Genomic DNA, 11,741 nt, shown 5'->3' on the forward strand with positions numbered 1-11,741 from the left:
AGATGTGTGAGAGAGAGGAGGAGGTTATGGGGTAGATGTGTGAGAGAGAGGAGGTTATGGGGTACATGTGTGTGAGAGAGGTTATGGGGTAGATGTGTGAGAGAGAGGAGGAGGTTATGGGGTAGATGTGTGAGAGAGAGGAGGAGGTTATGGGGTAGATGTGTGAGAGAGAGGAGGAGGTTATGGGGTAGATGTGTGAGAGAGAGGAGGAGGTTATGGGGTAGATGTGTGAGAGAGAGGAGGTGGTTATGGGGTAGATGTGTGTAGATCCTACATCTCCAGTCTTCCATGTGGAGCTCAGCCAGACAATCGGAGTCAGACAGACAAGAGTCAGACAGCGGTGATGGTTCCTTCACTTTATTTCAGATTGGATGACGTGTTTCCAAACCCCTCAGTGCAGATCCAGTAAGCGGAGGAGCTGACCGCTCCGCCTCAGAAAAAAACAACTCGCAAAACAAAACTGACCAAGTGCTTAAAAGTTATCTTACTTCATACATATATAAATTAAAACATTTTTTTTATATCATTCTGTGATGATTTTACAAACTACAACTAAAACTACCACAAGAACTTTTTTTTTTTCTTCTCTTCCTTCTGTTAGGAAACACCAACACTAAAACAGATGAGTATATTTGCTTTGAGAGGTGCAACAACATTCAGCATCTCCTGACGTCTAACACGCCCACGGCCCCGTTCACATTCTCTGCAAACACATCCTTCCTTCCATCCTGGGAGGAATCACTGATCTGGCATGACTCTGCTGGTAGAGGATGCATGCTTTCACCTATCCACTCATGTTTGATCAGAGACCACTTCCAAAGAGGGGAGTGAGAGAGGAAGGAAGGAATCAAGGAAGGAAGGATGTTTAAAGAATTCAAGCAGGGCCCAGGTCTACAACAGTGATCACACCCAAGCTCATGAGCCTGGTGGCAAGGTCACAGACAACTGACCAACAAGGTCACAGAGACAACTGGCCTATCAAAACAGACAGTAGTTATGAAAGCAGCTAAGAGAGACAGGTGAGCTGCAGCCTACTGCAGACTGGCTGTTTAGTCAGGATTCAGTCTGTTCGACTAGTTATGGTAAAGACTGGTTGACTAGTTCTGGTTGGGTCTGGCTGACTGGTTCTGGTTCAGGCAGAGCTGGGTCAGGTTGGTTACGGAGTGCTGAGTTCTAGTATTTTCCTGCTTCAGTGTGTGAAAGGCTTGGGCCGGAACAGAGGGATGGGGGGAGGGATGGAGGAAAGGAAGGAGGGAGAGAGGAGATGATCACAGATCACTCGGCCTTAGTGCGCTTTATAGCCCCGGGCAGTTTGTCTTGAAGCCTGGCGGAAGAGAAGAGGAACAATCATGAGTCATCACACGCCATTAAATAGTCTACAAGATCTCCTGAACCAATGACAGGTACTACTGGACATGAATCTCCTAAGGGAGTGATCACTCCTAAGTCTTAAGATAACTCCTTAGGTCACTCCTAAGTGATCAGACAGATGGGTCTCCTTCCTAGCCAATGAGGGATTAGGCATGTCTATCCTAGCCAATGAGGGATCAGGCATGTCTATCCTAGCCAATGAGGGATCACACAGATCTTACTTTGCCATGGTCTCCTCCACCCTGGAGCGGATCAGTTCAACGTAGTGGTCGATCTGGGTCTGGAGGAGAAGAGCAGTGTTAACCAGCCGGTACACGCAAGCACAAAGCAAACCCAGTCGGGTAGAAACCAGGGCAACACACAAGTGCGGCGAAGAGATCTAGTGCCTCCACCAGGGAGCGGTCTCTCCAGGTCCCAGCATGGCCGAGCTTGACCAGGCCTCAGGGGCTGAGCTTGACCAGGCCTCAGGGGCTGAGCTTGACCAGGCCTCAGGGGCTGAGCTTGACCAGGCCTCAGGGGCTGAGCTTGACCAGGCCTCAGGGGCTGAGCTTGACCAGGCCTCAGGGGGCGAGCATGGCCAGGCCTGGTCATGACTGGACACTAGGTCAGGGGCATTTGGATACCAATTTGGGTTAAAAAAAAAAAAGGATTAAAAAAAATTATTAAAAAAGTCATATTGCTATGCACATAACACTGATCTGAATTCATACCTTATTTTTCTCATAGACCAGAGGTGTGGTGAAGAAGATGATGTCAGCTGGGAGAGGGAGACAGAGAGAGGGGGGGGGGGGGCAGAGAGAGCTCATGTTAGAAAGAGAGATAACAGAGGAGGAGACTGCAGTACCATTCTAGGCCACTAGTTCACAGTGTGTGCGCACTCTTACCCAGAATGAGGATGGTGATGCCGTTGAAGATTGCTCCCACGTAGGTCATGAACCACATCACACCTGCCAACTAGAACACATAACACACAGGTTAGAACGAACACGAACGAACAGGTGTGTGTGTGTGTCAGGTGTGTGTGTGTATCAGGTGTGTATGTCAGGTGTGTGTGTGTCAGGTGTGCGTGTGTGTCAGGTGTGCGTGTGTGTCAGGTGTGCGTGTGTGTCAGGTGTGCGTGTGTGTCAGGTGTGCGTGTGTGTCAGGTGTGCGTGTGTGTCAGGTGTGCGTGTGTGTGTGTGTCAGGTGTGTGTCAGGTGTGTGTGTGTGTGTCAGGTGTGTGTGTGTGTGTCAGGTGTGTGTGTGTGTGTCAGGTGTGTGTGTGTGTGTCAGGTGTGTGTGTGTGTGTGTCAGGTGTGTGTGTGTGTGTGTCAGGTGTGTGTGTGTGTGTGTCAGGTGTGCGTGTGTGTCAGGTGTGCGTGTGTGTCAGGTGTGCGTGTGTGTCAGGTGTGCGTGTGTGTCAGGTGTGCGTGTGTGTCAGGTGTGTGTCAGGTGTGTGTGTGTGTCAGGTGTGTGTGTGTGTGTCAGGTGTGTGTGTGTGTGTCAGGTGTGTGTGTGTGTGTCAGGTGTGTGTGTGTGTGTGTCAGGTGTGTGTGTGTGTGTCAGGTGTGTGTGTGTGTGTGTCAGGTGTGTGTGTGTGTGTGTCAGGTGTGCGTGCAGCCGGACCTTCAGAGAGTCGACCAGGTCCTCCACCAGGATGAGGCGGCGTGCCTGTCTGGTGAAACGGTTCACGTAGCTCAGACCCGCGTCCACAGACTTCCTGAACGTCTCTGGAGCGATGTTGATATCACGCTCCATCAGGGCCCTGACGCACACACAGTCACGCACACACAGTCATACACACACAGTCACACACACACACAGGGGAACGACAGGCAGGACAGGAAAGGTGAAACACTGGCTGAAAGAGAACCAAACATGTAACCACTGATCAATGACCTCATGTACAGGAATGGGTACACACACACACACACACAAAATTGTATGCTGTTTATGTTTGTATGCTGTTTATGTTATGTGGTCATGGATCTGTGAAATGGTAATGTGATATAATTGTATGATGTAGTTTTTAGCTGCTGCATGTTTTGTGTAATGTATGTACAGTAGGACCCCACTCATCCGAACTTCAGAGATCTGAACCTCCCGGTCTACCGGACAGACTTAAAAAAAACTTTTTTTTTCCGAGCCTGCTATCTGGTGTCTGGTGGGATTTTCATTAAAGTACTGTAGGCCTACTTGCATTTAAATCTATCAAACACGTACTGTATCCTACTGTGAATAATAACAGAACTGTATGTAGACCTACATGTTGCCTGTAGGTTGTAGTCTACTGTCACGTTTCATTTCTTTGTTACTTTAATGTCGAGCGCAAACGAGTCTGCTGCGCGAGAGCTGCATTCCTTGGTAGCCAGAAAGTGCGTCAGCAACCTGAAGCAGAGGAGTATCGAGTCATTTTTCGTTCCCAGTTAATGGACTTCAGGAACGCAGACGTGTTGTAAGCATGTAGATTAGCCTACTAGGAATACTGTATTTGTTAAATAATAGCCTACAGCCTAGGCCACGTTAGCCTACATCGGTTGTTTAGGCTGCAATAGCCTAAGACACGACAACTTGTCCGTCATTTCATTTATTTATTTATTTATCATTTGCTCTAATTGTTCTAATGTTGGGTTGTTTTTAGGCTATACCATTTTGTTCTGCTAATACAGTAGCCTATCGATGCAGCGTAGTTCTCGTTTGAGAATAAAGTACTGTATTTGATCAAAGCATGCATTCAAGTGGAAATTCGTTTAATTTATTCTAGGCTACTGTAGGCCTATTATAGGCTAGGCTGTATGAGTTTAGTTGGCTATTTGATTGCAATTTTCATGCATTTTCACAAGTAATTAAGGGTATTTATCGGTCTATTATGAGTCTATATAAAACAAGTATACCACTTATTGAATTTGGTGCATTTTAACATATGTTTCAGTCATCCGGACATTTCAGAGATACGAACGACCTACGGTCCCGTTGGGTTCAGATAAGTGGGGTCCTACTGTAATTGCTTTAAATTGGATTTTTTTTTATTTAGAAAAGCCTAACTAGGGACTGGGGTTGCAAATTAGCCAATTGGCCAGAAACCTTTCATGCAACACATTTATTACGACAATATGTATGTAACAATGTGCGCTGCTGCATTGTCCCTAACAAATAAACCAATAAATAAAATAAAATAAAAAAGGGGTGTGTTGGAGCGTTTTCAGGCTGGTGCATATCTGAAGGGAGGATGTGGAGCAGGACTGAGGATGAGGACGTTATCTAGAGCACAGCAGAAGGCGTGCAGCACAGGAGGGGATTGGGACCGGTCTAAATACGTCTCATTTAGTAGGGATGTCACCATAACACAAGTTTAAACTTTGACAAGATAGAAAGAGGAAAAAAAAAGTGTGTGTGGGGGGGGGGGGTAAAACAGGAATGTTTTTATAATTAAAACAATCATTTGTAAAATTCTTCCTCTCTCCACCATCCCCATTCCCCGTCTGACTCAATCCACCCTTCCCCTCGTCCATGACAACACCAGGTTAACGCAAAACAACCCCTCGACCTATCCTTCTCTCCATCCCCTCAATGAACACCCCTCTCACTACCTCCACTTCTCTCTCCATCCCCTCACTGATCACCCCTCTCACTACCTCCACTTCTCTCTCCATCCCCTCACTGAACACCCCTCTCACTACCTCCACTTCTCTCTCCATCCCCTCACTGAACACCCCTCTCACTACCTCCACTTCTCTCCCCCTCCATCCCTCCCCCTCTCCTCCCCATCCAGTCTGCTGTCCCTTCATCGCCCCCCAACACTCTCCCCCCCCCATCATCACTATGCTACACAGAACAGAAGTGTCTCTAACTTTTCGTGTGTTCCAGTTGCCTCAGGAACTTTGACTTTCCAAGTTCACCGGCGGAAATATCATATGGAACGCCCTCTGAGCTGGGATTTCAACAGTGGAAACTCAGGGGAACCTCACGTACCCCGACCTGACCACAACTCTGACCTCAAAATCAAGATGGCTGCTCAGCGCATCAACAATAAGTGAAAGCTGTTAATACTGTTTATGAGCACTTCTGTCTTATTTGGTGTCTCATTCAATCAGTCGTACACACAGTACTGTCCAACTTCTATCTGTGGACCTATTGCTACGGTGTTTGTATGCGCAAAATACAGTGTAGTCTGTCGATATCAACTGGTATTGCTAACAATGGCTAGCTTGGCTAGAACTGGTATAGCTAACACAGATCAGGCTAAACTGGGGTTTTTGTCTTGGTTTCTGGAGCGTGGACACTCGGGTGTGACGTCATTCCCAGGCAAGAGGAACGCAAAACACCAGTACTTAAGCTGAAATAAGTTTATGATTACCTCTCAGAAAGTAAATTAATCCACTGAGAGACATCAGTCATTAAATCCATTGAGAGATGTCAGTCGATTATTGTAAATTAGTAATTGAAAATCGCATTTAGTTAGCATATTCGCTAATCTTCATTGTAATCATTCATGTTAATTTTAGTAGTGCTTTGATGTGGAAAAACATGATTACTTGTTAAATACTTAGGGCAGAGAAAAACCAAGTCAGATTCCAGTCTGCAGATCTACCCACAGACACTTCCATTCCTAATGGAATTCCGTGGCCAAGACCGCATCGGTCGATGTGCATTCACCTCGTCTCCTCCTGTTCTTTCGTTGACTAGTGTGGGTCGTGGAGATGCTCCAATCGCCATAATGATCTTACATTTGTCTTCTTGCAGAGGCATAATGTAATTTTGTGACGTGATGCAATCACACTCCGATACCAAATGTGAAATACATTTTTAAAATCTGATCCGTTTTTAAAAGTTGGTATTGAATCGGAATCGAAGTATGGATTTTCGTGACATCCCTATAATCTAGTGTGATCTGATGGAGGGAAAGGGCAAACTGGTGTGTGACTAGTATTAAGTCTAGTCATGTGTACTTGAAAGGCTAGTGTGTATTCTAGTGTCTACTTAAAGGGATTAGTGTCTAGTCTAGTGCATACTTGAAGGGGTTAGTGTAGTCTAATGCGTACTTAAAGGGCTAGTGTGTACTTGAAGGGATTAGTGTCTAGTCTAGTGTGTACTTGAAAGGACTAGCGTGTATTCTAGTGCGTACTTGAAGGGACTAGTGTGTCTTCTAGTGTGTACTTGAAGGGACTAGTGTGTATTCTAGTGTGTACTTGAAGGGACTAGTGTGTATTCTAGGGTGTACTTGAAGGGACTAGTGTGTATTCTAGTGCGTACTTGAAGGGGTGTCCCTCCTCCGACTTCTGCACAGCATGGATGACAGACTTGTAGACCCTGAAGGTGATAGTGACGCAGAGCAAGGCCAGCAGCAGGTAGGACGCCACGCTGATAACGCTGAACGTCGCCAGGGAGACCAGCACCACCAGGGACAGCCCAAAAGCCACCGCCGACTTCTTGGGATCACGCCAGTACACCAGCTCGATAGCTACGTGGGAGGGGGGAGAGAGAGAGGGAGCCAGGACCAGGAAGAGTCAATGATGAGTCAATGAGCGAGAGAATCAGTTCCCCGAACACAAGCCTTGTGTCACATCGTTTCTCACAAAAACATGTTCAATAGACCAATATATAAATAAATACATTTATTATTACTATTATTAATATTGAACCAGCTACTTTCAGCATGGCTCTCTCTCCTCTGATGCAACCCTGTCAGATGGCCAGAGCGCAGAGCTGGGCCTCGCCGGCGGAAGGATAATCCATCTTACCGCACCACTGTTCGGCCCCACCACCTCAAAGACATTTCTCAGGGTTGCACACTCTGGAACGCAGTCATGTGCTTGTCCTTAGGATGCTTGAGAAACCAGGACAATAGACACACATTGTAGCCTATTATACTCCAGGATAGGCTGGTCTTTCTGCTCTGGTAAAAACATGGTTGTGTGTAGACAGTATGTGTGTGTTCCTAACCTGAATGCCTCATTTTCTGAGGTAGCCATCAACTTGATTTCATGGCTTTATTAAACATTGGTTTTCAATACCTGCTAATCACGTAGGTGAAGTGATAGGCTTACATGACGGGTGGAATGGCAGTGGAACACATTCGTGCCCTGCTAACCAAACCCTCCAGCCTTCTGCCTCTGCCTGCTTGGGAAACTGAGGTCCCTGAAGTCCACTGTGTGACGGGACCGGGTGGGTGATTTGGGCGTGATGAGTGGACACCAGCCAGTCACTGCCCGAGAGCAAGGACCAGTTTGATTTGCCTACAGTTTGACAAGTTTTACGTAAACTGAAACGCCGTCTGGAGAGAGTTGAGCCTCGCCTTGCCACACCTTCGTTAATACAAACGCTTGCACAACACTGACTGGGATTAGCTGAACATAAAGCAGGATATACATCACCCAGTGCGGAGCCACACCTGATAAATCAATGAGTTTCTGGGCCTAGCCCCGAGGGCTGAGGGCTGCAACGTTAGCCAAGGCGTGCTTGTTAGCTAGCACTATTAGCTGACAAACTGAGATGGACGGAAATTAGTCCGTCTCACCGAACAAACGACGTTGGCCAGCTAACGTTATTTATCTGGTTAGCAATTATGTAGCTACATTTCACGTCAATCACGCACTCAATCTCTGCGCCCCCCAGAGCTAACGTTGGCTAACAGTTGCTGGCTAGCATCACCCTCATCATCATCGTTATTCCAAGATGATGCTGGACAGAAACGCCATAGGCCTTATTGAACGACCGTTGGCCGTTGCAGATGCTTGCACTCGGTACAGAAATATTCACTGATTAATATTGTCGTTTTATACTGACCTGATGCCGTGGACTCTTTCAGAGCTGAACCGGAGTTTTGAGAGGACGAGATGACCGTAGATTGAGTCGTCGGACTCGGATCTGCCATATTTGTGATAATTTCGCCCCAGATAGCAATAATGAGAATCTAAATTGGGCAGCGAAGACTAAATTCTGAGCAATTTGATAGATGACTTGCGAGATCCAGCTCCTGTCGGGTTCCGCTGCGGCTGGAAATGGTGTTGCTCAGCACAACGAGGGGCGTGTCTTTCATAGGAAGGGGGGTCTAGCTATGAAGGTGTGGTACCCCAGTTTCTATTAAAGTTATAGGCCACCATTTAGGCTATAGTATATCTAGCTCTTTTTTTCTTTCTGTGTGTGCAGTTTATTCGGTTGATAGATTATTGATAGTGAATATGCGGAAAGAGAGAGAGAGAGAGAGAGAGAGAGAGAGATAATATGACTGATATGTAGCCTAGTGCGTATGTGCGCGCTTGTGTGTGTGTGTGTGTGTGTGCGTGTGTGTGTGTGTGTGCGTGTGTGTGTGTGTGTGTGTGTGTGTGTGTGTGTGAGTGAGAGAGAGAGAGAGACAGAGAGAGAGAGAGAGAGAGAGAGAGAGATCGGGCGCGCTTGTGTGAATGAAATTAGTGCGAGCTGTTACTTCACACACAGACCCATCTTCTCAGACATTCAGACATTCCTCTCAGCTGCTACAGCATCAGCCGAACTACGCACTGAGCTCAGCATCACAGTTAAGTAGCAATACAGTAGCTGCCATTTTTGGCTACCAGGCAAATGCTTATGCGTGCTGGTGACACGCAGAGGAAGTGATAACAGGAGAGTAGCCTAGTCAGCGAGGCTGATCTTGCTGCCGCGATGGATGCAATCGGTGTTTCCAACACGAATCCCTTGGATGACTACGAGTTGATACACCGAATTGGTAGTGGTACATACGGGGATGTTTTTAAGGTATGTTCATCCTTACGTCAAGTTCTCCAACTTCCATCTGTTGTAATGACCACAGCACCTGCACGGCATGTTCCTCCACGGGAGAGACACTTGTTGATCCAGGGATTGTATCGCCTACTGTATTTATAAACTGGTCAGTTCTGCTGAACTGTATGTGATCATTTTATATAATCTTTGCTGGCAGCCATACTATCTATATGCAATGCATGTGGTGTTTAGTAGCCTGTCTGTCCCATAAACCCCGCCTCTATTTTCGGAAGCATGTATAAGCAGCGATGGGAAAGCGGATGGGTTGTTAAATGTAAGAATCTGTTGAGTGATGGTGAACTATTCTGACGAGACTTTGACAGTAGCTATGGATGGAGTGTTGCATGTTTCTCTCGAGATCTTTTCCCCTCCACCTCTCCTCTCTCATTCTTTCTCTTACTCTCTCTCTCTCTCTCTCTCTCTCTCTCTCTCTCTCTCTCTCTCTCTCTATATATATATATATCTATCTATCTCTCCCTCCCCCGTCTCTCTCTTTTTCTCGCCGTACCTTCCTGCGTTTCCTCATCAGTTAGCATTCATATTCTTATGAATGCTGTCTGATAGCTGTACATATCTAGCGGGTGTCAACAAGGGATCCACTTCTGAAGGGACCTGCTTCTGCTTAGATTACATTCACAGTAGCCTACAGATATCACCTGGCCCATAACATGAGCTCAGTAGACCTGCCACTACCTCATACAACATAGTTCCAATAGGCCACAGCCCTGGGAAGTTAACCCGTTATGATAATATCCCCTCCACGTCTATGCACGAGATCATAGATTGTGTCTGCTCTGTTGGTGATGCTATTATGCTGTGTTGTGTTGTGTTGTGTTGTGTTGTGTTGTGTTGTGTTGTGTTGTGTGTGTGTGTGTGTGTGTGTGTGTGTGTAAATATAGCCTATATATATATATATATATATATATATATATATATGGTCACAAACACACACATGCTGGGTGAGACTGGGTGATGCTTGGGGATGCTGGTAGATTGAGGTTGAGAACAGGAAGTTGGACAGTTGAGAAAAAAGGATGTGTCAACATGCCAGACATGCAGCCAGCCTGCCTCTCAGGCTGAGGCAGGATGAGACTGAAGAGCTCAACCAACCCAAGAGATGCAGCCAGAACTCAATCCACCCAGAACCCAATCCACCCAGAACTCAATCCACCCAAAACTCAATCCACCCAGAACTCAATCCATCCAGAACTCAATCCACCCCAGAACCCAATCCACCCAGAACTCAGTCCACCCAGAACCCAATCCACCCAGAACTCAATCCACCCAGAACCCAATCCACCCAGAACCCAATCCATCCCAGAACTCAATCCACCCAGAACTCAATCCACCCAGAACCCAATTCACCCAGAACCCAATCCATCCCAGAACTCAATCCACCCAGAACCCAATCCACCCAGAACTCAATCCATCCAGAACCCAATCCACCCAGAGCTCAATCCATCCCAGAACTCATTCCACGCAGAACCCAATCCACTCAGAACCCAATCCTCCCAGAAGCCAATCCACCCAGAACTCAATCCATCCCAGAATTCAATCCACCCAGAACCCAATCCACCCAGAACAAAATGTGTGACTAAATAGTCAGTTTTGACTATTTATTATCTCAGTTTTAAAAAGTTATCATGATATTTCGGCCCAAACAACGGGGAAGCATAATAATAACTGAAGAGGTAAAGGTTCATACTCTCTAGAGGTGAATGAAGAAGTAGTACTGTTTAGCTCATGTGCTGCAATTACAGAGTTTTTACATCAGAATCAGAATTTGTTTATTGCCATGCAGTTTTTCAACGTATTAGGAATTTGCTTTTGGTGCATAACACGGAGACAACATTGGACAGGGTGCAGGGACGAGACAGGACAGTGCAAAGACAGAACAGTGCAAAGCGTGAGTACTAATGCTAGTGCAAAAAAGGATGAGCTAAGAAACAGAACAATATACAAAAAGTAGTGCAGCCAGTGTATATACAGTGAGCATGCACTGTAATGTGTAAGTGAGTGTGTACAGTATGTGTATATGTGTGTGCGGCGTGATATGTGAGTGTGGTGCGTCCTATCCAGTCCATTCAGGTCATGTACAAGTGTCTATCAACAGTGTCTCTCAGTGATGGTGGAGTCTGTGGTGGTGGGGGGGGGGGGTGGTCAGAGGGGGATACAAGCCTTGTTGAAGAGGCTGATGGCCGTGGGGAAGAAGCTGCCTCTGTGGCGTGCAGACGTGGTCCTGATGGACCGCAGCCTCCTGCCTGAGGGGAGAGACATGAAGAGATTATGGAGGAGGTGAGGATGGACTCGATGAGGGAGGTGTAGAAGAGTAATCATTTTCTTTGGTGGTCCAAATTTATTCAACTGCCTCAGGAAGTACATCCTCTTTTGTGCCTTCTGCGCAAGGGAGTGGTGTTTGGTTCCCATTTGAGGTCCCGGGAGATGGTGGTGGCCAGGAAGCAGAAGGAGTCAACAGTGGTCACTGGAGTGTCATTCAGTGTGATGGGGGGGTTCTTTCTAAAGTGTACAATCATCTCTACTGTCTTGAGAGTGTTGAGCTCCAGGTTGTTTTGGCCGCACCAGGACAACAGCTGGTCGATCTCCCACCAGTAGGCGGACTCGTCTCCCTC

At 46.8% G+C, this 11,741-nt stretch overlaps 2 protein-coding genes across 2 annotated transcripts in view; one reads left to right on the forward strand and one right to left on the reverse strand.

Moving 5' to 3' along the window:
- Positions 1 to 361: 361 nt before the first annotated feature.
- Positions 362 to 8,327, reverse strand: LOC311310906 (reticulon-3-B-like). Its single transcript, XM_084440496.1, has 7 exons — positions 8,137 to 8,327; positions 6,604 to 6,811; positions 2,977 to 3,115; positions 2,256 to 2,325; positions 2,082 to 2,128; positions 1,593 to 1,651; positions 362 to 1,324 (listed from the first exon to the last, which is right to left on the reverse strand). The coding sequence occupies exons 1-7, from the start codon at positions 8,222 to 8,224 to the stop codon at positions 1,276 to 1,278; spliced, it is 660 nt and encodes a 219-aa protein (XP_084296622.1). The 5' UTR covers positions 8,225 to 8,327; the 3' UTR covers positions 362 to 1,275.
- A 664-nt stretch (positions 8,328 to 8,991) lies between these two features.
- LOC311321754 (mitogen-activated protein kinase kinase kinase kinase 2-like) overlaps positions 8,992 to 11,741 on the forward strand; it is a gene marked incomplete at its 5' end in the record, with an annotated part of 21,736 nt that continues 18,986 nt past the window's right edge. The window contains one exon of the mRNA XM_084453761.1: positions 8,992 to 9,084. Coding sequence (XP_084309887.1) covers positions 8,992 to 9,084 — 93 coding nt within the window. The remainder of the gene's footprint in view (positions 9,085 to 11,741) is intronic.

This window comes from Borostomias antarcticus (genome assembly GCF_949987555.1).
Source record: "Borostomias antarcticus genome assembly, chromosome: 1".
Taxonomy (NCBI): Eukaryota; Metazoa; Chordata; class Actinopteri; order Stomiiformes; family Stomiidae; genus Borostomias; species Borostomias antarcticus.

Excerpts from the sequence above, each read along its gene's own strand:
- LOC311310906 (XM_084440496.1), bottom strand. The coding sequence starts at position 8,224 with ATGGCAGATCCGAGTCCGACGACTCAATCTACGGTCATCTCGTCCTCT. Across the intron at positions 6,812-8,136 it reads GAAAGAGTCCACGGCATCAG|CTATCGAGCTGGTGTACTGG; the intron begins GTCAGTATAAAA and ends CCTCCCACGTAG. Across the intron at positions 2,129-2,255 it reads CATCACCATCCTCATTCTGG|CTGACATCATCTTCTTCACC; the intron begins GTAAGAGTGCGC and ends TCCCTCTCCCAG.